Source organism: Ascaphus truei, chromosome 20 (genome assembly GCF_040206685.1).
Source record: "Ascaphus truei isolate aAscTru1 chromosome 20, aAscTru1.hap1, whole genome shotgun sequence".
Taxonomy (NCBI): Eukaryota; Metazoa; Chordata; class Amphibia; order Anura; family Ascaphidae; genus Ascaphus; species Ascaphus truei.
Genome location: NC_134502.1, coordinates 27,783,704 through 27,809,046, shown reverse-complemented (window position 1 = coordinate 27,809,046; position 25,343 = coordinate 27,783,704). Strand labels below are relative to the sequence as shown.

Here is a 25,343-nt window from a genome sequence, read left to right as displayed (position 1 = left end):
TAACCAGTATACCCAGCAACGCCCAGTGTAACCAGTATACCCAGCAACGCCCAGTGTAACAGGGTATACCCAGCAACGCCCAGTGTAACCGTATACCCAGCAACGCCAGTGTAACCGTATACCCAGCAACGCTCAGTGTAACCAGTATACCCAGCAACGCCCAGTGTAACCGGTATACCAGCAACGCCCAGTGTAACCGGTATACCCAGCAACGCCCAGTGTAACCGGTATACCCAGCAACGCCCAGTGTAACCAGTATAACCCAGCAACGCCCAGTGTAACCGTATACCAGCAACGCCCAGTGTAACCATTATACCCAGCAACGCCCAGTGTAACCAGTATACTCAGCAAAGCCCAGTGTAACCATTATACCCAGCAAAGCCCAGTGTAACCATTATACCCAGCAACGCCCAGTGTAACCAGTATACCCAGCAACGCCCAGTGTAACCGGTATACCCAGCAACTCCCAGTGTAACCAGTATACCCAGCAACGCCCAGTGTAACCGTATACCCAGCAACGCCCAGTGTAACCGGTCTATACCCAGCAACGCCAATGTAACCATTATACCCAGCAACGCCCAGTGTAACAGTATACCCAGCAACGCCCAGTGTAACCGGTATACCCAGCAACGCCCAGTGTAACCAGTATACCAGCAACGCCCAGTGTAACCAGTATACCCAGCAACGCCCAGTGTAACCAGTATACCCAGCAACGCCCAGTGTAACCGGTATACCCAGCAACGCCCAGTGTAACCGGTATACCCAGCAACGCCCAGTGTAACCGGTATACCCAGCAACGCCCAGTGTAACCGGTATACCCAGCAACGCCCAGTGTAACCAGTATACCCAGCAACGCCCAGTGTAACCAGTATACCCAGCAACGCCAGTGTAACCGGTATACCCAGCAACGCCCAGTGTAACCGTATACCCAGCAACGCCCAGTGTAACCAGTATACCCAGCAACGCCCAGTGTAACCAGTATACCCAGCAACACCCAGTGTAACCAGTATACCAGCAACGCCCAGTGTAACCGGTATACCCAGCAACGCCAGTGTAACCAGTATACCAGCAACGCCCAGTGTAACCAGCATACCCAGCAACGCCCAGTGTAACCGGTATACCCAGCAACGCCCAGTGTAACCTGTATACCCAGCAACGCCCAGTGTAACCAGTATACCAGCAACGCCCAGTGTAACCATTATACCCAGCAACGCCCAGTGTAACCAGTATACCCAGCAACGCCCAGTGTAACCAGTATACCCAGCAACGCCCAGTGTAACCGGTATACCCAGCAACGCCCAGTGTAACCATTATACCCAGCAACGCCCAGTGTAACCAGTATACCCAGCAACGCCCAGTGTAACCAGTATACCCAGCAACGCCCAGTGTAACCAGTATACCCAGCAACGCCAGTGTAACCGGTATACCCAGCAACGCCCAGTGTAACCAGTATACCCAGCAACGCCCAGTGTAACCGGTATACCCAGCAACGCCCAGTGTAACCAGTATACCCAGCAACGCCCAGTGTAACCAGTATACCCAGCAACGCCAGTGTAACCGGTATACCCAGCTACGCCCAGTGTAACCGGTATACCCAGCAACGCCCAGTGTAACCGGTATACCCAGCAACGCCCAGTGTAACCAGTATACCCAGCAACGCCCAGTGTAACCATTATACCCAGCAACGCCAGTGTAACCGGTATACCCAGCAACGCCCAGTGTAACCAGTATACCCAGCAACGCCCAGTGTAACCAGTATACCCAGCAACGCCCAGTGTAACCGGTATACCCAGCAACGCCCAGTGTAACCGGCATACCCAGCAACGCCCAGTGTAACCGGTATACCAGCAACGCCCAGTGTAACCATTATACCCAGCAACGCCCAGTGTAACCGGTATACCCAGCAACGCCCAGTGTAACCGGTATACCCAGCAGCGCCCAGTGTAACCAGTATACCAGCAACGCCCAGTGTAACCAGTATACCCAGCAACGCCCAGTGTAACCATTATACCAGCAGCGCCCAGTGTAACCGGTATACCCAACAACGCCCAGTGTAACCGGTATACCCAGCAACGCCCAGTGTAACCAGTATACCCAGCAGCGCCCAGTGTAACCATTATACCCAGCAACGCCCAGTGTAACCGGTATACCCAGCAACGCCCAGTGTAACCAGTATACCCAGCAACGCCCAGTGTAACCGGTATACCCAGCAACGCCCAGTGTAACCGGTATACCCAGCAACGCCAGTGTAACCAGTATACCCAGCAACGCCCAGTGTAACCAGTATACCCAGCAACGCCCAGTGTAACCATTATACCCAGCAACGCCAGCGTAACCAGTATACCCAGCAACGCCCAGCGTAACCGTATACCAGCAACGCCCAGCGTAACCATTATAACCATTATACCCAGCAACGCCCAGTGTAACCATTATACCCAGCAACGCCCAGTGTAACCATTATACCCAGCAACGCCCAGTGTAACCAGTATGCCCAGCAGCGCCCAGTGTAACCAGTATACCCAGCAACGCCCAGTGTAACCAGTATACCCAGCAACGCCCAGTGTAACCAGTATACCCAGCAACGCCCAGTGTAACCATTATACCCAGCAACGCCCAGTGTAACCGGTATACCCAGCAACGCCCAGTGTAACCAGTATACCCAGCAACGCCCAGTGTAACCATTATACCCAGCAACGCCCAGTGTAACCGGTATACCCAGCAACGCCCAGTGTAACCAGTATACCCAGCAACACCCAGTGTAACCAGTATACCCAGCAACGCCCAGTGTAACCAGTATACCCAGCAACGCCCAGTGTAACCATTATACCCAGCAACGCCCAGTGTAACCAGTATACCCAGCAACGCCCAGTGTAACCGGTATACCCAGCAACGCCCAGTGTAACCAGTATACCCAGCAACGCCCAGTGTAACCAGTATACCCAGCAACGCCCAGTGTAACCGGTATACCCAGCAACGCCCAGTGTAACCGGTATACCCAGCAACGCCCAGTATCACCAGTGTAACCGGTATACCCAGCAACGCCCAGTGTAACCAGTATACCCAGCAACGCCCAGTGTAACCAGTATACCCAGCAACGCCCAGTGTAACCAGTATACCCAGCAACGCCCAGTGTAACCGGTATACCCAGCAACGCCCAGTGTAACCGGTATACCCAGCAACGCCCAGTGTAACCGGTATACCCAGCAACGCCCAGTGTAACCAGTATACCCAGCAACGCCCAGTGTAACCGGTATACCCAGCAACGCCCAGTGTAACCGGTATACCCAGCAACGCCCAGTGTAACCAGTATACCCAGCAACGCCCAGTGTAACCAGTATACCCAGCAACGCCCAGTGTAACCGGTATACCCAGCAACGCCCAGTGTAACCAGTATACCCAGCAACGCCCAGTGTAACCGGTATACCCAGCAACGCCCAGTGTAACCGGTATACCCAGCAACGCCCAGTATCACCAGTGTAACCAGTATAGCCCAGTATCACCAGTGTAACCAGTACTGCCCAATGTAACCAGTATCACCAATAAACACCCAAATGCAACCAGTATAACCAGTATCACCCAATATAATAAATAACATCCAGTATAACCAGTATCACCCAGTGTAACCCAGATACTCTATAGTGCGATGCTCAGTAGTGCGATGCTCTGCGGGTGAGACAGTGAGCGGTGTGATGCTCTGCGGAGGTAACTGTGAACGGTGTGATGCTCTGCAGGTGACGGCGAGCAGTGCGATGCTCTGCAGGTGTGACGACGAGCGGTGCGATACTCTGCAGGTGTGACGGCGAGCGGTGCGATGCTCTGCAGGTGTGACGGCGAGCGGAACGATACTCTGCGGGTGAGACGGTGCGATGCTCTGCGGATGAGACGGTGAGCGGTGTGAAGCTCTGCGGAGGTAACTGTGAACGGTGCGATGCTCTGCAGGTGTGACGGCGAGCGGTGCGATGCTCTGCAGGTGTGATGGCGAGCGGTGCAATATCTCTGCAGGTGTGACGGCGAGCGGAACGATACTCTGTGGGTGAGACGGTGCGATGCTCTGTGGGTGAGACGGTGAGCGGTGCGATGCTCTGCAGGTGTGGTGGCGAGCGGAGCGATGCTCTGTGGGTGAGACGGTGCGATACTCTGCGGGTCTGACAGCGAGCGGTGCAATGCTCTGCAGGTGTGACGGCGAGTGGAACGATACTCTGCGGGTGAGACGGTGCAATGCTCGGCGGGTGAGACGGTGAGCAGTGCGATGCTCTGCGGGTGAGACGGTGAGCGGTGCGATGCTCTGCGGGTGAGACGCTGCGATATTCTGCGGGTGTGGCGGCGAACGGTGCGATGCTCTGTGGGTGAGATGGTTTGATACTCTGCGGGTGTGGCGGCGAACGGAGCGATGCTCTGCAGGTGTGCCGGTCATGCGTGCGATGCTCTGCGGGTCACAGGTACACCCTGCGCAGGTCACACGGTGACGTGATCGTGTTACACTGGGGGCAAAGTTTCTTTGTGCCCTGCAGAGGACAAGAGAGGGGGTATTAATACAGAGAGGGGGTATTAATACAGAGAGGGGGTATTAATACAGAGAGGGGGTATTAATTCAGAGGAGGGGTATTAGTAAAGAGAGGGGTTATTAGTAAAGAGAGGGGGTATTAATAAAGAGTGGGGGTATTAATAAAGAGTGGGGGTATTAATAAAGAGTGGGGGTATTAATAAAGAGCGGGGGTATTAATAAAGAGCGGGATAATAGTAAAGAGAGGTGGTATTAATAAAGGGTATTAGTAAAAAGGGAGGGGTATTAATAAAGCAAGGGGGTATTAATAAAGAAAGAGGTATTAATAAGAGAATATTATTAAAGTGAGGGGGTATTAATAAAGAGAGGGGGTATTAGTAAAGAGATGGGGTATTAATAAACACAGGGGGTATTAATAAACACAGGGTAAATTAATAAAGAGAGGGCGTATTACTGAAGAGAGAATATTAATAAAGAGAGGGGGTAATAATAAAGAGGGGGGTATTACAAAAGAGAATATTAATAAAGAGAGGGGTGTATTAGTAAAGAGAGAGGGTAATAATAAAGATAGGGGGTACAAATAGAGAGGGGTATTAATAAAGGGAGTGGGTATTAATAAAGAGAGGGGTATTAATAAAGGGAGTAGTAGTAATAAAGGGAGAGGTATTAATAAAGGGAGGGGTATTAATAGAGAGGGGTATTAATAGAGAGGTATTAATAAAGGGATAGGTATTAATAAAGGGAGAGGTATTAATAAAGGGAGGAGTATTAATAGAGAGGGGTATTAATAGAGAGGGGTATTAATAGAGGGGTATTAATAAAGGGAGAGGTATTAATAAAGAAAGGGGGTATTAATAAAGAAAGAGGTATTAATAAGAGAATATTAATAAAGTGAGGGGGTATTACAAAAGTGAGAACATTAATAAAGATAGGAGGTATTAATAAAGAGAGGCGGTATTAATAAAGAAAGGGGGTATTAGTAAAGAGAGGGGGTATTAATAAACACAGGGGGTATTAATAAAGATAGATGTATTAATAAAGAGAGAGAATATTAATAAAGAGGGGGTAATAATAAAGAGGGGGTATTAGTAAAGAGAGGGTGTATTAGTAAAGAGAGGGGGTATTAGTATAGAGAGGGGGTATTAATAAACACGGGGTATTAATAAAGATAGATGTATTAATAAAGAGAGGGAGTATTACTGAAGAGAGAATATTAATAAAGAGAGGGGGTATTAATAAAGAGAGGGGGTATTAATATAGTGGGGGGTATTACAAAAGAGAATATTAATAAAGATAGGCTGTATTAATAAAGAGAGGGGTGTATTAATAAAGAGACAGGGTATTAATAAAGATAGGGGGTACAAATAGAGAGGGGTATTAATAAAGGGAGTGGGTATTAATAAAGAGAGGGGTATTAATAAAGGGAGTAGTAGCAATAAAGGGAGAGGTATTAATAAAGGGAGGGGTATTAATAGAGAGGGGTATTAATAGAGGGGTATTAATAAAGGGAGAGGTATTAATAAAAGGAGAGGTATTAATAAAGGGAGGGATATTAATAAAGGGGGTATTAATAAAGAGAGGGGCATTACTAAATGGAGGGGTATTAATAGAGGGGGTATTAAAGGAGAGGGTATTAATAAATGGCGGGTATTAATAAAGAGAGGATATATTAGTAGAGGGAGGGACATTAAAAAGTGGCGGGGTTTTAAAATGGGGACAGCAGTAATAATGAAAGGAAGATGTATTAATTGAAGAGCCAATAATAAGGGTGGGGGTGAGGCTTGGGTTAGTTTGGGGTATGTTCAAGGGGTAAGTTTTGGTGTATTTGTTACCACCTTCGGCAGGCAGTGAATGTGGCGGATAAGTTTGGGGTAGGAAGGTGGAGGGGGGGTATTAAGGATTAGGACGAGGTTAGGGTAAATGGGTAGTTTTGGGGTGTGAAGGATGGGTTTGGGGTTCGAGTAGTAAGTTGAGGTAGGTACAGGGGTAGGTCTGGGGGTGAGTCGAGGGTACACAGGTAGATTTGAGGGTATGGGCTAGATGAGTTGTATGGAGGCAGATTCATTTTATGGGGTGTAAATTCTTGTTACGGGGTAGATTTAGAGGTACAGGGGGTATATTTGGCGTACAGGGGGTAGATTCATGGTACAGGGGTAGATTCTGGGTACCGGGGGTATATTTTGATTACGAGGGGTAGATTCATGGAACGGGGTGTAGATTTGGGGTACAGGGGTAGATTCCGGGTACAGGGGGTAGATTCCTGGTACAGGGGTGTAGATTCGGGGTACAGGGGGTATGTTCTGCTTTGGTTAGTATATTATGGGTGTGGTGATAGGTTAGGGGCACGGAGGTAGTGGTTACCAGTGCTCGCAGCCAGCAGCCCTCGCAGTGAATGTGCCAGCACTGGATGGAAGTGACAGGGACACTGTAGGAGTCCTGCACGGAGACAGAGGTACACAACTCAACACAAACACACACCGCCTTCACCAAGCAGATATCACTTGTGTGTGTGATTGTGCATGTACTCACCAGAGAGGCGACAGGTGTGTGTGTGTACTCACCAGAGAGAGGCGACAGGTGTGTGTGTGTGTGTGTGTGTACTCACCAGAGAGAGGCGACAGGTATGTGTGTGTGTGTGTGTGTGCACTCAGACAGATGTCACGCGTGTGTGTACTCACCAGACAGATGTGACAGCTGTGTGTGTGTGTACTCACCAGAGAGAGGCGACAGGTGTGTGTGTGTGTGTGTACTCACCAGAGAGAGGCGACAGGTATGTGTGTGTGTGTGCACTCAGACAGATGTCACGCATGTATGTACTCACCAGACAGATGTGACAGCTGTGTGTCTGTATGTGTGTATGTACTCACCAGACAGATGTGACAGGTGTGTGTGTACTCACCAGACAGATGTGACAGGTGTGTGTGTGTATGTGTGTGTGTGTGTGTGTGTGTACTCACCAGACAGATGTGACAGGTGTGTGTGTATGTGTGTGTGTGTGTACTCACCAGACAGATGTGACAGGTGTGTGTGTATGTGTGTGTGTACTCACCAGACAGATGTGACAGGTGTGTGTGTGTGTGTGTGTGTGTGTTTACTCACCAGACAGATGTGACAGGTGTGTGTGTGTGTGTGTGTGTTTACTCACCAGACAGATGTGACAGGTGTGTGTGTGTGTGTGTGTGTACTCACCAGACAGATGTGACAGGTGTGTGTGTGTACTCACCAGACAGATGTGACAGGTGTGTGTGTGTGTGTGTGTGTGTGTGTGTGTGTGTACTCACCAGACAGATGTGACAGGTGTGTGTGTACTCACCAGACAGATGTGACAGGTGTGTGTGTGTGTATTCACCAGACAGATGTGACAGGTGTGTGTGTGTGTGTACTCACCAGACAGATGTGACAGGTGTGTGTGTGTCTCAGTCTCTCTGTCAGTTGCTGGATTTTCCCCCTCAGAGTCTCCAGATTCCTCTGAGGGACACTGACCCTGGGAGAGACACACACAGCGGTGAGAGACACACACATGTACACACAGGTACACAATCACACACGTTCACACAGTATACTCACGCTGGCACAGCAGGGTCTGCAATGGATGATCCGGGAGAGAGACATCTGAGAGAGAAGTGAAGGAAGAGACGGTGCGAGAGAAAGAGACACAGAGAGAGAGGGCAGAGAGAGAAAGAGGGCAGAGAGAGAAAGAGACAGAGCAGAGAGAGAAGGCAGAGAGAGAAAGAGACAGAGGAGAGAGCAGAGAGAGCAGAGAGAGAGAGAGATAAAAAGCAACAGAGCAGAGAGAGAAAGCGACAGAGCAGAGAGAGAGAGCAGAGTGACAGTGACAGAGCAGAGAGAGAGAGAGACAGGGAGAGAGACACAGAGCAGAGAGAGAGAGAGAGACAGGGAGAGAGACAGAGCAGAGAGAGAGAGAGATAGGGAGAGAGACAGAGCAGAGAGAGAGAGCAGAGTGACAGTGACAGAGCAGAGAGAGAGAGACAGGGAGAGAGACAGAGCAGAGAGAGAGCAGAGTGAGAGTGACAGAGCAGAGAGAGAGAGACAGGGAGAGAGACAGAGCAGAGAGAGAGAGAGAGAGAGAGATAGGGAGAGATACAGAGCAGAGAGAGAGAGCAGAGTGACAGTGACAGAGCAGAGAGAGAGAGAGAGAGACAGGGAGAGAGACAGAGCAGAGAGAGAGAGAGAGAGAGAGAGAGAGAGAGAGAGAGAGAGAGAGAGAGAGACAGGGAGAGAGACAGAGCAGAGAGAGAGAGCAGAGTGAGAGTGACAGAGCAGAGAGAGAGAGACAGGGAGAGAGACAGAGCAGAGAGAGAGAGACAGGGAGAGAGACAGAGCAGAGAGAGAGCAGAGTGAGAGTGACAGGGAGAGAGACAGAGCAGAGAGAGAGAGACAGGGAGAGAGACAGAGCAGAGAGAGAGAGAGACAGGGAGAGAGACAGAGCAGAGAGAGAGAGACAGGGAGAGAGACAGAGCAGAGAGAGAGAGACAGGGAGAGAGACAGAGCAGAGAGAGAGCAGAGTGAGAGTGACAGAGCAGAGAGAGACAGGGAGAGAGACAGAGCAGAGAGAGAGAGAGACAGGGAGAGAGAGACAGAGCAGAGAGAGAGACAGGGAGAGAGACAGAGCAGAGAGAGACAGGGAGAGAGACAGAGCAGAGAGAGACAGGGAGAGGCAGAGAGAGAGAGAGCAGAGAGTACGGCTGGGATCATACAGTGCGCTTCTTTGCGAGAGTGCGCGTGCTTGGCGTGCAGCGCGGCCCTAGCACAAGCGATCCGCAAACTCTCCTTCCTAGCGATGTTCAAGCGATGGGGGGGGGGATATGACGGGGGCGCGGCCGTGACGTCACGCGGCTGGTTCGCCCTCATTGGCTGATTGCCATCGCTCGGCCTCCATGCCGAAAGACAAAAACTCTTTGTCTTTTGAAAACGCGGTCCCGCCATCGCTCTCTGTCAAACGCGCGAGCAACAGGGGCGGCCTCATGGGGAGTCTGCAATTTGTTTTGGCTGCGCGCATGCGCGCTAGCGACCATGCTCAGAGTACAAGATCAGCGTAGGAGGGTGAGAGAGGGAGGGAGAGAGGTGTTCTCCCAGGTGCGCTTCTTTCTGAGCACAGGTGTCCCTCCCCGTGTTGCTTGAAGGTGGGGTTGAGGGGGATATATTATATTATGAGCTCTCGGGGTCAGACTGATTTGAAAGATTTGGGGGACCTGCTGGATAGAGAAGACCCTGCAGTTACAGATCTGACCACAAGGGGGAGGGGGGAGCAGTCAGATCTCACATGGTTGGCCAAATTACCCCCTCATGTTAGACCTGGTATTGTGTAGGATTGTGAGTGTGGGCTGGATTGTGGCTGTGTGTGTGCCTGTGCTGGTCACTGTGCACTGTGTGTATGTCCGTGCTGGATTGTCTGTGTGTGTGTGTGTATCTGTGCTGGATAGTGGCTGTGTGCGTGTCTGTGCTGGATTGTGACCATGTGCCGTCTGTGCTGGATTGTGACTATGTGTCTGTGCTGGATTGTGGCTGTGTGTGCCTGTGCTGGTCAGTGTGTGTGTGCGCCGGTCAGTGTGTGTGTGTATGTGCCTGTGCTGGTCAGTGTGTGTGTCTGTGCTGGACAGTGTGTGTGCCTGTGCTGGTCAGTGTGTGTGTGTCTGTCTGTGCTGGTCAGTGTGTGTGTGTGTGTGCCTGTGCTGGTCAGTGTATGTGTGCCTGTGCTGGTCAGTGTATGTGTGCCTGTGCTGGTCAGTGTGTGTGTGTCGGTCAGTGTGTGTGTGTGTGTGCCTGTGCTGGTCAGTGTGTGTGTGTGCCTGTGCTGGTCAGTGTGTGTGTGTGCCGGTCAGTGTGTGTGTGTGTGTGCCTGTGCTGGTCAGTGTGTGTGTGTGTGTGTCTGTGCTGGACATTGTGTGTGTGCCTGTGCTGGTCAGTGTGTCTGTGTGTGTCTGTGCTGGTCAGTGTGTGTGTGTGTGTGTGTGTGTGTGTGTGTGTGTGTGTGCCTGTGCTGGTCAGTGTGTGTGTGTGTATGTGTGCCTGTGCTGATCAGTGTGTGTGTGCCTGTGCTGGTCAGTGTGTGTGTGTGTGTGCCTGTGCTGGTCAGTGTGTGTGTGTGTGTCTGTGCTGGACAGTGTGTGTGTGCCTGTGCTGGTCAGTGTGTGTGTGTGTCTGTGCTGGTCAGTGTGTGTGTGTGTGTGTGTGTGTGTGCCTGTGCTGGTCAGTGTATGTGTGTCTGTGCTGGTCAGTGTGTGTGTGTGTGTGCCTGTGCTGGTTAGTGTGTGTGTGCCTGTGCTGGTCAGTGTGTGTGTGTATGTGTGCCTGTGCTGGTCAGTGTGTGTGTGCCTGTGCTGGTCAGTGTGTGTGTGTGCCTGTGCTGGTCAGTGTGTGTGTGTGTGTGTGTGTGTGTGTGTGTGTGTGTGTGTGTGTGTGTGTGTGTGTGTGTGTGCCTGTGCTGGTCAGTGTGTGTGTGTGTGTGTGTGTGTGTGTGTGCCTGTGCTGGTCAGTGTGTGTGTGTGTGTGTATGTGTGTATGTGTGTGTGTGTGTGTGTGTGTGTGTGTGTGTGTGTGTGTGTGTGTGTGTGTGTGTGTGTGTGTGTATGTGCTGGTCAGTATGTGTGCCTGTGCTGGTAAGTGTGTGTGTGCCTGTGCTGGTCAGTGAGTGTGTGTGTGTGTATGTGTGCCTGTGCTGGTTAGTGTGTGTGCCTGGGCTGGTGTGTGTGTGTGTGTGTGCCTGGGCTGGTGTGTGGGTGTGTGTGTGTGCCTGTGCTGGTCAGTATCTACAGATACAAGCAGATTCTTCTTGCCCTGCCCTTGCTGCAGGAGAACTGTGGCTTGATCCCAGCCAAGTGCAGTGCAGGGGGCAGGGGGGGGGGGGACCCTTCAGGATTAACACAGCAAGAGGATGGGGCTGGACTCCCATTCAGAAGCAGGGGCACCTGCTGTGTTAATCCTGATGGGAAATTAGTCAGCTGAGTCTCTGGCCCCGGGGAGGACGCGGTCCGGCTGTATTTCAGCTGCAGCTTCCTGGAGGCAAAGTGCTCAATGACACTGGCGCCCTCTGCATGCGAGCGAGTGCGGTGCAGGTAAATGTCTCTATTTGTGCGTTAACAGCGAGTTTCTGCCAAATGACACTGACATGACATCTTATCATATACCTACATATATTATCTAGGATAGCAATATATATATATATATATATATATATATATATATATAATCCAAAAATAAATAGATGATACCGTTCTGTGGCTAACGAAATGCTTTTATTTGTGCCACTGTGGGCTCTCCATTCATTTATATCCACACAGATACACACACACACTCTTACATCACTTACTTTCATGAACCATTTAACACCTCTAGCCATAAATCTCATCCACACCGGGGGAAGGAACAACACAGATAACATTCCAAGAGACACTGTTTTTAAGTATACCCTTTGCTTGCTTCATTCATTGTAACATCGCCCGGAAGAAGAGATCAGTGTATCTCGAAAGCTCGCACAAATAAAAGCATTTCGTTAGCCACAGAACGGTATCATCTATTTATTTTTGGATTATTGAAGCTCGGCTAACACGGTACTGATACCTCTACATATATATATATATATATATATATATATATATATATATATATATATATTCAGCACTCAATAGGTTAAGATGTTTTAAATTGTTTTTCTCATAAGGAATCTTGTGGGCAGTTGAAACTAATAGTATACAAGGTTATTGGTATCAGGGACAACTTGAAACCAAGTACAGCTCAATCCCCCTTATAACGCTGTGCTTAGGGTCCAAAGAATCACATGGCGCTATAAGCGGATCGCGTTAGAAATAATGTACCATTGTATGCATTGTACAACAAAGTTTTTAAGACACCAATAATCGTGTTGTAAAGTATTCATAAATACAAAAAATTGGGAGCCACGCTCACATCGCGCTATAAGCGGATCCGCGTTGTAACGGATCCGCGCTATAACGGGGTTGAGCTGTATATAGTATTATAGTATTCTATAGAAAGGTTTTTTTTTCTTTCTAACAGACACGAATTTGCAACCCGCGGCTAAAGATAGGCGCGCCAGTCCGAATCCCTTTCCCAGAATCCCTCGGGTTTGTTTAGACAAAAACCCGTCATTGAGTACAATCCCCCACAGGGAGTTTTTAAGAATCGGGACTTGGATTTCATATTGAATCCGAAAAACCGTCGCCGAGAGAGAGAAACTTGCAACGTGGTCGTGTCTCCAGATGTATATGCCACGGCTGTGACAGCGGTGCTAGCCACGGCTTGGCGGGGCCCAAGGTGGCATGCCGGCAGCGGGGCCCAAATGTAAAAAAGTCACGTCAATATGACGTTGCAGCGTCATTTCACGTCCATCACAATGGCGACGCGAGGCTGCCCGCTCCGGAAAAGGTAAGATCTCTCTCCCAAACGGACAGACACCTACCTCTCTCTCTGCCGGTCCCACGCTTCCTCCTCTCCCTCCTCCTGTCGGGGCGCCGGGTTCCAACATATGCCAGACCGGAGGGGGGGTAACTCATCCAGTTTGCCGCCCCCTCCCTCCGGTTGGGAGGAAGTTGTATCCAGCACAGACAGAAGGAGGGGCCCTGCTAGGTGTGGGGGTCACAAGGCGGCTGTCTTGCCCTATTGCAGGCTCTGCTGCCAGCCATCAGCTGGTTTAGCTCACACTGCTAGAGCGGTGGCTTAGAAAAGCAGTGGTTGTGGGTTCTGTTGGGTCTGACACCGTTTGGTGTTTTAGGCTTATTATAAACTGTATATAGTTGGTATGGAAATCCTTTTAGGGATTGTTGTTTGCCATGTGGAGGCCTTATAAATGGATGTTGAATAAAGCTCTTGTTTGTACTATAATAATTCCTGGCGCCCATCCTTATTCTATCTGCATAACCAGGCCCAGCCTGCACGGACCTAGCACCCTCACACGGTGTGAGAGACTGAGCCCAGCCTGCACGGACCTAGCACCCTCACACGGTGTGAGAGACTGAGCCCAGCCTGCATGGACCTAGCACCCTCACACGGTGTGAGAGACTGAGCCCAGCCTGCACGGACCTAGCACCCTCACACGGTGTGAGAGACTGAGCCCAGCCTGCACGGACCTAGCACCCTCACACGGTGTGAGAGACTGAGCCCAGCCTGCACGGACCTAGCACCCTCACACGGTGTGAGAGACTGAGCCCAGCCTGCACGGACCTAGCACCCTCACACGGTGTGAGAGACGGAGCCCAGCCTGCACTCACCCAGCACCCTGACCAGGTCTGAGAGACTGAGCCCCGCCTGCACTGACCTAGCACCCTGACCGGGTCTGAGAGACTGAGCCCAACCTGCACCCACCCAGCACCCTGACCAGGTGTGAGAGACGGAGAGCATCCTGAACGGATCCAGCACCCTGACCAGGTCTGAGACTGAGCCCAGCCTGCACTGACCCATCACCCTGATACGGTCTGAGACTGAGCCCAGCCTGCACCGACCCAGCACCCTGACCAGGTGTGAGAGACTGAGCCCAGCCTGCACTGACCCAGCACCCTGACCAGGTATGAGAGACGGAGCCCAGCCTGCACTGACCCAGCACCCTGACCAGGTGTGAGAGACTGAGCCCAGCCTGCACTGACCCAGCACCCTGACCAGGTATGAGAGACGGAGCCCAGCCTGCACCGACCCAGCACCCTGATCAGGTGTGAGAGACGGAGCATATACGTAGTCAATTTGATGTCAACTCTTCTGGAGCCAGGTTAGGAGGGTTACACACAGATATGCACATCATATATACACATATACTGTAGATGTGTACATTATATACTCACACACAGATATGCACATAGTACACACAAAGATATATGCGTACACAGAAGGATCTACACATCAGACAGACATAGGCACACGCAGAAATACACATCATACACACACATACAGTTCTATATGTGTAGGATACTTTGGTGCGATGACAGCTGGACCCTCGTCACTATCAGACTCCTCACTGTGACTGTGAGAGCTACTTCCAGGAGACAGTCGTAGATCTGTGAGGAGAGGGAGAGAGAGAGGGAAAGAGAGAGGCAGAGGGAGGGATGAGAGAGAAGGAAGAGAGAGAGGGAATCAGGGAAAAGGAGAGGGGAGGAGGGAGGAGAGGATGGAAGGAGGGAGAAGAAGAGAGAGGGAATCAGGGAAAAAGAGGGGAGGAGGGAGGAGGGAGGAGAGGATGGAAGGAGGGAGAAGAAGAGAGAGGGAATCAGGGAAAAAGAGGGGAGCAGAGGATGGAAGGAGGGAGAAGAAGAGAGGGAATCAGGGAAAAAGAGAGGGGAGGAGGGAGGAGAGGATGGAAGGAGGGAGAAGAGAGGGAATCAGGGAAGAAGAGAGGGGAGGAGGGAGGAGAGGATGGAAGGAGGGAGAAGAAGAGAGGGAATCAGGGAAAAAGAGGGGAGGAGGGGGGAGGGAGGAGAGGATGGAAGGAGAAGAAGAGAGAGGGAATCAGGAGAAAAGAGAGGGGAGGAGGGAGGAGAGGATGGAAGGAGGGAGAAGAAGAGAGGGAATCATGGAAAAAGAGAGGGGAGGAGGGAGGAGAGGATGGAAGGAGGGAGAAGAAGAGAGGGAATCAGGGAAGAAGAGGGGAGGAGAAGATGGAAGGAGGGAGAAGAGAGGGAATCAGGGGAAAAGAGAGGGGAGGAGGGAGGAGAGGATGGAGGGAGAAGAAGAGAGGGAATCAGGGAAAAAGAGAGGGGGGGAGAGGATGGAAGGAGGGAGAAGAAGAGAGAGGGAATCAGGGAAAAAGAGAAGGGAGGAAGAGGAGAAGATGGAAGGAGGGAGAAGGAGGGAGAAGAAGAGAGAGGAAAGGAAAGAGTGAGGAATAGAGGGGAGAGCAAGGATACAGAGAGAGGGAGGGAATGAGAGTGGAGTGGAGGGGAGAGGCGGAACAGGCAGGATAGAAGCACAGAGGTATAAACTGTTAGTGCCAGCACAGCATTCTCCCACATTAACACGCACAGTGTTACACACACACTAGCACGCCTTAACACACACACACACTACCAGCACTCACACTTCCACGCTATTATCTTGCATGTCTCACGCTCCAGCTCACACTCTGTATTCAGCTCCTCACACACAAATGTCTCCCACTGCCCCCTCACACTCTGTGCCCCCTCACACTCCGTTGCCCCCTCACACTCCGTTGCCCCCCTCACACTCCGTATTCAGCTCCTCACACACAAATGTCTCCCACTGTCCCCCTCACACTTCGCCCCCCTCACACTCCGTGCCCCCTCACACTCCGTGCCCCCTCACACTCCGTATTCAGCTCCTCACACACAAATATCTCCCCATGCCCCCTTCACACTTCGCCCCCTCACACTCCGTGCCCCCCTCACACTCCGTGCCCCCCTCACACTCCGTGCCACCCTCACACTCCGTGCCCCCTTCACACTCTGTGCCCCCCTCACACTCCGTGCCCCCCTCACACTCCGCCCCCCCTCACACTCCGTATTCAGCTCCTCACACACAAATTTCTCCCCCTGCCCCTTCACACTCCGTGCCCCCTCACACTCCGTGCCCCCCTCACACTCCGTGCCCCCCTCACTCCCCCTGCCCCCTCACTCCCCCTTGCCCCCCTCACTCCCCCTGCCCCCCTCACTCCCCCTGCCCCCCTCACTCCCCGTGCCCCCCTCACACTCCGTGCCCCACTCACACTCCGTGCCCCCCTCACTCCCCCTGCCCCCCTCACTCCCCCTGCCCCCTCACTCCCCCTGCCCCCCTCACTCCCCCTGCCCCCCTCACTCCCCGTGCCCCCTCACTCCCCGTGCCCCCTCACTCCCCGTGCCCCCCTCACACTCCGTGCCCCCCTCACACTCCGTGCCCCCCTCACACTCCGTGCCCCCCTCACACTCCGTGCCCCCCTCACACTCCGTGCCCCCCTCACACTCCGTATTCAGCTCCTCACACTTCGCCCCCCTCACTCTCCGTGCCCCCCTCACTCCCCCTGCTCCCCTCACTCCCCGTGCCCCCCTCACTCCCCGTGCCCCCCTCACTCCCCGTGCCCCCCTCACTCCCCGTGCCCCCCTCACACTCCGTGCCCCCCTCACACTCCGTGCCCCCCTCACACTCCGTGCCCCCCTCACACTCCATGCCCCCCTCACACTCCGTATTCAGCTCCTCACACACAAATGTCTCCCCCTGCCCCCCTCACACTTCGTCCCCCTCACACTCCGTGCCCCCCTCACTCTCCGTGCCCCCCTCACTCCCCCTGCCCCCCTCACTCTCCGTGCCCCCCTCACTCTCCGTACCTCACCTTTGGCTCGGATAAAGGTTTGGCAGGGCTCGGAGCCTCCTCCTCCCCCCAACGACCTTCCTGAGAGACCTCCGCATCCAGAGGGGTCGATCTGAGTGACTGAGGGCCCACAATCTGAGAGAGAGGGGAAGAGAGAGAGAGGGGAAGAGAGAGAGAGAGAGAGAAAGAGAGAGAGAGACAGAGAAAGAGAGAGAGGGGAAGAGAGATAGAGACAGAGAAAGAGAGACAGAGAAAGAGAGAGAGGGGAAGAGAAAGAGAGGGGAAGAGAAAGAGAGAGGGGAAGAGAAAGAGAGAGGGGAAGAGAAAGAGAGAGGGGAAGAGAAAGAGAGAGGGGAAGAGAAAGAGAGAGGGGAAGAGAAAGAGAGGGGAAGAGAGAGAGGAAGAGAGAGAGAGAGAGAGGGGGGGGAGAGAAAGAGAGATAGAGGGGAAGAGAGAGACGGACGATAGAGGGGGGAATGGAATATATGAGAGTGAGAAATAGTGAAATGGAGAGAGAGAGAGAGAGAGAGAGAGACAGAGAGAGACAGAGAGAGACAGAGAGAGACAGAGAGAGACAGAGAGACCAAGAGAGACCAAGAGAGACACAGAGAGACACAGAGAGACCAAGAGAGACAAAGAGAGACCAAGAGAGACAAAGAGAGACCAAGAGAGACAAAGAGAGACACAGAGAGACACAGAGAGACACAGAGAGACACAGAGAGACACAGAGAGACACAGAGAGACAAAGAGAGACCAAGAGAGACAAAGAGAGACACAGAGAGACAAAGAGAGACAAAGAGAGACACAGAGAGACACAGAGAGACACAGAGAGACACAGAGAGACACAGAGAGACAGAGACACAGAGAGACCAAGAGAGACAAAGAGAGACCAAGAGAGACACAGAGAGACACAGAGAGACACAGAGAGACACAGAGAGACACAGAGAGACACAGAGAGACACAGAGAGACACAGAGAGACACAGACAGACACAGAGAGACACAGAGAGACACAGAGAGACACAGAGAGACACAGAGAGACACAGAGAGACACAGAGAGACACAGAGACACAGAGACACAGAGAGACACAGAGACACACAGAGACACACAGAGATATGGGACATGTAGCAATATACCTTGTAGAAGTTACCCTTCCAATATTCCGGACAAAAGACCACTCACCTCCCCCATATTGCCTCTGACCCTCTTACACCTCCCAACACGTGCTGCTAGGAAGATAGAGGAACGGGTGAGAGAGGGAAGAGAGAAAGAGACAGAGGAACGCGGTGAGAGGGAAGAGAGAAAGATACAGAGGAACGGGGTGAGAGAAGGAAGAGAGAGAAAGACAGAGGAACGGGGTGAGAGAAGGAAGAGAGAGAAAGACAGAGGAACGGGGTGAGAGAAGGAAGAGAGAGAAAGAGACAGAGGAACGGGGTGAGAGAGGGAAGAGAGAAAGAGACAGAGGAACGGGGTGAGAGAAGGAAGAGAGAAAGAGAGAGGAACGGGGTGAGAGGGAAGAGAGAAAGAGACAGAGGAACGGGGTGAGAGAAGGAAGAGAGAGAAAGACAGAGGAACGGGGTGAGAGAAGGAAGAGAGAGAAAGACAGAGGAACGGGGTGAGAGAAGGAAGAGAGAGAAAGAGACAGAGGAACGGGGTGAGAGAGGGAAGAGAGAAAGAGACAGAGGAACGGGGTGAGAGAAGGAAGAGAGAAAGAGAGAGGAACGGGGTGAGAGGGAAGAGAGAAAGAGACAGAGGAACGGGGTGAGAGAAGGAAGAGAGAAAGAGAGAGGGACGGGTGAGAGAGGGAAGAGAGAAAGAGACAGAGGAACGGGGTGAGAGCAGGAAGCGAGAAAGAGACAGAGGAACGGGGTGAGAGGGAAGGGCGAAAGGAACAGAGGAACGGGGTGAGAGGGAAGGGCGAAAGTGACAGGAACGGGGTGAGAGGGAAGGGCGAAAGGAACAGAGGAGCGGGGTGAGGGAAGGGCGAAAGGAACAGAGGAATGGGGTGAGAGGGAAGGGCGAAAGGGACAGAGGAACGGGGTTAGAGGGAAGGGCGAAAGGGACAGAGGAACGGGGTGAGAGAAGGAAGAGAGAAAGAGAGAGGGACGGGGTGAGAGGGAAGGGCAAAAGGGACAGAGGAACGGGGTGAGAGAAGGAAGAGAGAAAGAGACAGAGGAACAGGGTGAGATAAGGAAGAGAGAAAGAGACAGAGGAACGGGGTGAGAGGGAAGGGCGAAAGAGAGAGGAACAGGGTGAGAGGGAAGAGAAAAAGAGACAGAGGAACGGGGTGAGAGGGAAGAGCGAAAGAGAGAGGAACAGGGTGAGAGGGAAGAGCGAAAGAGACAGAGGAACGGGGTGAGAGGAAAGAGAGAAAGAGACAGAGGAACAGGGTGAGAGGGAAGAGAGAAAGAGACAGAGGAACAGGGTGAGAGGGAAGAGAGAAAGAGAGAGGAACGGGTTGAGAGGGAACAGCGAAAGAGAGAGGAAAAGGGTGAGAGAGGGAAGAAGGAAGGAGACAGGAACGGGATGAGAGGGAAGAGAGAAAGAGACAGAGGAACGGGGTGAGAGGGAAGAGAGAAAGAGACAGAGGAACGGGGTGAGAGGGAAGAGAGAAAGAGACAGAGGAACGGGGTGAGAGGGAAGAGCGAAAGAGAGAGGAACAGGGTGAGAAGAAAGAGTGAAAGAGAGAGGGACGGGGTGAGAGGGAAGAGAGAAAGACAGAGGAACGGAGGGGAAAGATAGAGAGGAGGGGAGGGTGAGAGATGGAGAGGAGCAAGAGTGAGAGGGAGACACAGAAAGTTGGGTGAGAGTGTTCGCCAACCCTGCCCATTTCGGGCGCTGATCTCACCCCCCAGACGTTCTTCTCGGTTCCACTTCACCTGCAGGAATATCTTGGAAACACAGAAAGAAAACTGATATGTTAGGTCATGTGGGACCTACCCTTTATCCATTACACACGTCCCTGTCATTAACACGTCCCTGTCATTAGGTCACTTTGCCCCTACATGGGACTGACCCTTTAACCCATTACACACGTCCCTGTCATTAGGTCACTTTGCCCCTACGTGAGACTGACCCATTAACCCATTAAACATGTCCCTCTCATTAGGTCACTTTGCTCCTACGTGGGACTGACCCTTTAACCCATTACACACGTCCCTGTCATTAGGTCACTTTGCCCTTACATGGGACTGACCCTTTAACCCATTACACACGCCCCTGTCATTAGGTCACTTTGCCCCTACGTGGGACCTACCCTTTATCCATTAAACACGTCCCTGTCATTAGGTCACTTTGCCCCTACGTGGGACTGTCCCTTTAACCCATTACACACGTCCCTGTCATTAGGTCACTTTGCCCCTACGTGGGACTGACCCTTTATCCATTAAACACGTCCCTGTCATTAGGTCACTTTGCCCCTACGTGGGACTGACCCTTTAACCCATTACACACGTCCCTGTCATTAGGTCACTTTGCCCTTACATGGGACTGACCCTTTAACCCATTACACACGCCCCTGTCATTAGGTCACTTTGCCCCTACGTGGGACTTACCCTTTAACCCATTACACACGTCCCTGTCATTAGGTCACTTTGCCCCTACGTGGGACTGACCCTTTATCCATTAAACACGTTCCTGTCATTAGGTCACTTTGCCCCTACGTGGGACTGACCCTTTAACCCATTAAACACGTCCCTGTCATTAGGTCACTTTGCCCCTACGTGGGACTGACCCTTTATCCATTAAACACGTTCCTGTCATTAGGTCACTTTGCCCCTACGTGGGACTGACCCTTTAACCCATTACACACGTCCCTGTCATTAGGTCACTTTGCCCCTACGTGGGACTGACCCTTTAACCCATTACACACGTCCCTGTCATTAGGTCACTTTGCTCCTACGTGGGACTGACCCTTTCGCCCTCGCTTCTTCCCCCCTGCTCTGATTGGCTGCAGCTTGTCATGTGACGATGTGTTATGTGACTCACCTGCTGCCTGTCCAGCTTTTGTCCATCCTCAGAGGTCACAACAGGTGACTCACTGCGAGACTCCGCCCCTTCCACTGGGGACTGGGGGGGGGGGGAGAGAAGAATGACGGAGAGAGGAGAGAGGGGCATAAAGGGGGTTGGCATGGGACTGGAGAGGATATCCTCCTGTCTATAATGTCTCCCCTATATACCATGGCTCATGGTCTTACCTGTGGTATACTTGGCTCCAGCGTTGCGTCTGACTCGCTACAAGAAATGAGGCACAGAATGATAGGGTTTCCCCCGCTATGTACAGATTCTTACCCCATTTGTATGCACTTACAGGTGTGTCAGTCGGTGTGTGTTACCTGTCAGACAGGTGAGTCAGTCGGTGTGTGTTACCTGTCAGACAGGTGATTCAGTCGGTGTATGTCACCTGTCGGACAGGTGAGTCGGTTGGTGTGTGTTACCTGTCAAACAGGTGAGTCAGATGGTGTGTGTTACCTGTCAGACAGGTGAATCAGTAGTGTATCTGTTACCTGTCGGACAGGTGATTCAGTCGGTGTGTGTTACCTGTCGGACAGGTGAGTCAGTCGGTATCTGTTACCTGTCTGACAGGTGAGTCAGTCTGTGTGTGTTACCTGTCTGACAGGTGAGTCGGTTGGTGTGTGTTACCTGTCAAACAGGTGAGTCAGATGGTGTGTGTTACCTGTCAGACAGGTGAATCAGTAGTGTGTCTGTTACCTGTCAGACAGCTGAGTCAGTCGGTGTGTGTTACCTGTCGGACAGGTGAGTCAGTCGGTGTGTGCTACTTGTCTGACAGGTGAGTCAGTCGGTGTGTTACCTGTTGGACAGGTGTCAGGTGGTGTGTTACCTGTTGTCAGACAGGTGAGTCAGTTGGTGTGTGTTACTTGTCTGACAGGGGAGTCAGTCGGTGTGTGTTACCTGTCGGACAGGTGATTCAGTCGGTGTGTGTTACCTGTCGGACAGGTGAGTCAGTCGGTATCTGTTACCTGTCTGACAGGTGAGTCAGTCTGTGTGTGTTACCTGTCTGACAGGTGAGTCGGTTGGTGTGTGTTACCTGTCAAACAGGTGAGTCAGATGGTGTGTTACCTGTCGGACAGGTGATTCAGTCGGTGTGTGTTACCTGTCAGACAGGTGAGTCAGTCGGTGTCTGTTACCTGTCAGACAGGTGAATCAGTAGTGTGTCTGTTACCTGTCAGACAGCTGAGTCAGTCGGTGTGTTACCTGTCGGACAGGTGATTCAGTCGGTGTGTGTTACCTGTCAGACAGGTGAGTCAGTCGGTATCTGTTACCTGTCAGACAGGTGAATCAGTAGTGTGTCTGTTACCTGTCAGACAGCTGAGTCAGTCGGTGTGTTACCTGTCGGACAGGTGATTCAGTCGGTGTGTGTTACCTGTCAGACAGGTGAGTCAGTCGGTATCTGTTACCTGTCAGACAGGTGATTCAGTCGGTGTGTGTTACCTGTCAAACATGTGAGTCAGATGGTGTGTGTTACCTGTCAGACAGGTGAATCAGTAGTGTGTCTGTTACCTGTCAGACAGCTGAGTCAGTCGGTGTGTTACCTGTTGGACAGGTGAGTCAGTCGGTATCTGTTACCTGTCAGACAGGTGATTCAGTCGGTGTGTGTTACCTTTCAGACAGGTGAGTCAGAAGGTCCATCTCCTGTCGTAGGTGCTTTGAAAGTTCCTCTCTCTGCAGGTATTTGTGACACAGTGGGCAGAGAAGAGACAGAGAGACAACCGACTTTTTATCTGAGACAAAGAGAGACGGCACGTCAGAGTGTGTGAGAGGGAGATTGGCACTGTGTGTGTGTGATGGGGAGGCTGGCACTGTGTGTGTGTGATGGGGGAGGCTGGCACTGTGTGTGTGTGATGGGGGAGGCTGGCACTGTGTGTGTGTGATGGGGAGGCTGGCACTGTGTGTGAGTGATGGGGGAGGCTGGCACTGCTTGTGTGAGTGATGGGGGAGGCTGGCACTGCGTGTGTGTTGGGGAGGCTGGCACTGTGTGTGTGAGTGATGGAGGAGGCTGGCACTGTGTGTGTGAGTGATGGGGAGGCTGGCACTGTGTGTGTGAGTGATGGGGGAGGCTGGCACTGCGTGTGTGTTGGGGAGGCTGGCACTGTGTGTGTGAGTGATGGAGGAGGCTGGCACTGTGTGTGTGAGTGATGGGGAGGCTGGCACTGTGTGTGTGAGTGATGGGGGAGGCTGGCACTGTGTGTGTGTGAGTGATGGGGGAGGCTGGCACTGTGTGTGTGAGTGATGGGGGAGGCTGGCACTGTGTGTGTGAGTGATGGAGGAGGCTGGCACTGTGTGTGTGTGAGTGATGGGGGAGGTTGGCACTGTGTGTGTGAGTGATGGGGAGGCTGGCACTGTGTGTGTGAGTGATGGGGGAGGCTGGCACTGCGTGTGTGTTGGGGAGGCTGGCACTGTGTGTGTGAGTGATGGGGGAGGCTGGCACTGTGTGAGTGATGGAGGAGGCTGGCACTGTGTGTGTGAGTGATGGAGGAGGCTGGCACTGTGTGTGTGAGTGATGGGGAGGCTGGCACTGCTTGTGTGAGTGATGGGGGAGGCTGGCACTGCGTGTGTGTTGGGGAGGCTGGCACTGTGTGTGTGAGTGATGGGGGAGGCTGGCACTGTGTGAGTGATGGAGGAGGCTGGCACTGTGTGTGTGTGTGATGGAGGAGGCTGGCACTGTGTGTGTGAGTGATGGGGGAGGCTGGCACTGTGTGTGTGAGTGATGGGGGAGGCTGGCACTGCGTGTGTGTTGGGGAGGCTGGCACTGTGTGTGTGTGATGGGGAGACTGGCTATGTGTGTGTGATGGGGAGACTGGCTATGTGTGTGTGATGGAGGAGGCTGGCACAGTGTGTGTGATGGGGAGACTGGCTGTGTGTGTGCGTGTGCATGTGTGTGATTGGGAGGCTGGCACGGTGTGTGTGTGATGGGGGAGACGGGCGCTGTATGTGTGAGGTGGGGAGAGTGGCAGCTGTGTGTGTGTGTGTATGTGAAGGGGGAGAGTGGCACTGTGTGTGTGTATATGTGTGTGATGGGGGAGACTGGCAGCTGTGTGTGTGTGTGTATGTGAAGGGGGAGAGTGGCACTTTGTGTGTGTATATGTGTTTGATGGGGGAGACTGGCAGTGTGTGTGTGTGTGTGTGTGTGTGTGTGTGTGTGTGTGTGTGTGTGTGTGTGTGTGTGTGATGGGGGAGACTGGCAGTGTGTGTGCGCGTGCGTGTGTGTGATGGGAAGACTGGCACTGTGTGTGTGTGTCTGTGGGTGATGGGGAAGACTGGCACTGTGTGTGTGTGTGATGGGGGAGACTGGCAGTGTGTGTGTGTGTGTGTGTGTGTGTGTGTGTGTGTGTGTGTGATGGGGGAGACTGGCAGTGTGTGTGTGTGTGTGTGTGTGAGAGAGAGAGAGATGTGGGGGGGACTGGCACTGTAGGAGTGTAATGGGGAGACTGGCACTGTTTGTGTATGAGTGTGATGGGGAGAGTGGCACTGATGTGTGTGTGATGGGAAGACTGGCACAGTGTGTGTGTGTGTGTGTGTGTGAGAGAGAGAGATGGGGCGGGACTGGCACTGTGTGTGTGAGTATGATGGGGAGACTGGCACTGTGTGTGTCATGGGGAGACTGGCACTGTGTGTGTGTGTGTGTGTGTGTGTGTGTGTGTGTGTGTGTGTGTGTGTGTGTGTGTGTGTGTGTGTGTGTGATGGGGGAGACTGGCAGTGTGTGTGTGTGTGTGTGTGTGAGAGAGAGAGAGATGTGGGGGGGACTGGCACTGTAGGAGTGTAATGGGGAGACTGGCACTGTTTGTGTATGAGTGTGATGGGGAGAGTGGCACTGATGTGTGTGTGATGGGAAGACTGGCACAGTGTGTGTGTGTGTGTGTGTGTGAGAGAGAGAGATGGGGCGGGACTGGCACTGTGTGTGTGAGTATGATGGGGAGACTGGCACTGTGTGTGTCATGGGGAGACTGGCACTGTGTGTGTGTGTGTGTGTGTGTGTGTGTGTGTGTGTGTGTGTGTGTGTGTGTGTGTGTGTGTGTGTGTGTGTGTGTGTGTGTGTGTGTGAGAGAGAGATGGGCGGGACAGGCACTGTAGGAGTGTAATGGGGGAGACTGACATTGTGTGTGTGTGTGTGTGTGTGTGTGTGTGTGTGTGTGTGTGTGTGTGTGTGTGATGGGGCGAGACTGGCACTGTGTGTGTGTGTGGGATGGGGTGAGACTGGCACTGTATGAGTGTGATGGGGAGAGTGGCACTGATTTGTGTGTGTGTGTGATGGGGAGAGTGGCACTGGTGTGTGATGGGGAGAGTGGCACTGATGTGTGTGTGATGGGGGAGACTGGAACTGTGTGTGTGTGTGTGTGTGTGTGTGTGTGTGTGTGTGTGTGTGTGTGTGTGTGTGTGTGTGTGTGTGTGTGTGTGTGTGTGTGTGTGTGTGTGTGTGTGTGTGTGTGTGTGTGTGTGTGTGAGAGATGGGGATACTGGCACTGTTTGTGTGTGTGTGTGTGTGTGTGTGTGTGTGTGTGTGTGTGTGTGTGTGTGTGTGTGAGATGGGGATACTGGCACTGTGTGCGTGTGATGGGGC

At 52.5% G+C, this 25,343-nt stretch overlaps 1 protein-coding gene across 1 annotated transcript in view; it reads right to left on the bottom strand.

Annotated features, from left to right (window-relative positions):
* Nucleotides 1–3,464: 3,464 nt before the first annotated feature.
* LOC142471055 (E3 ubiquitin-protein ligase Rnf220-like) overlaps nucleotides 3,465–25,343 on the bottom strand; it is a 29,852-nt gene continuing 7,973 nt past the window's right edge. The window contains exons 2-12 of the mRNA XM_075577854.1: nucleotides 22,386–22,506; nucleotides 20,962–20,998; nucleotides 20,753–20,833; nucleotides 19,614–19,656; nucleotides 17,948–17,991; nucleotides 16,788–16,901; nucleotides 14,442–14,551; nucleotides 8,072–8,116; nucleotides 7,892–7,988; nucleotides 6,866–6,940; nucleotides 3,465–4,505 (exon numbers count right to left, since the gene is read on the bottom strand). Coding sequence (XP_075433969.1) covers nucleotides 4,434–4,505; nucleotides 6,866–6,940; nucleotides 7,892–7,988; nucleotides 8,072–8,116; nucleotides 14,442–14,551; nucleotides 16,788–16,901; nucleotides 17,948–17,991; nucleotides 19,614–19,656; nucleotides 20,753–20,833; nucleotides 20,962–20,998; nucleotides 22,386–22,506 — 839 coding nt within the window. The 3' untranslated portion in view covers nucleotides 3,465–4,433. The remainder of the gene's footprint in view (nucleotides 4,506–6,865; nucleotides 6,941–7,891; nucleotides 7,989–8,071; nucleotides 8,117–14,441; nucleotides 14,552–16,787; nucleotides 16,902–17,947; nucleotides 17,992–19,613; nucleotides 19,657–20,752; nucleotides 20,834–20,961; nucleotides 20,999–22,385; nucleotides 22,507–25,343) is intronic.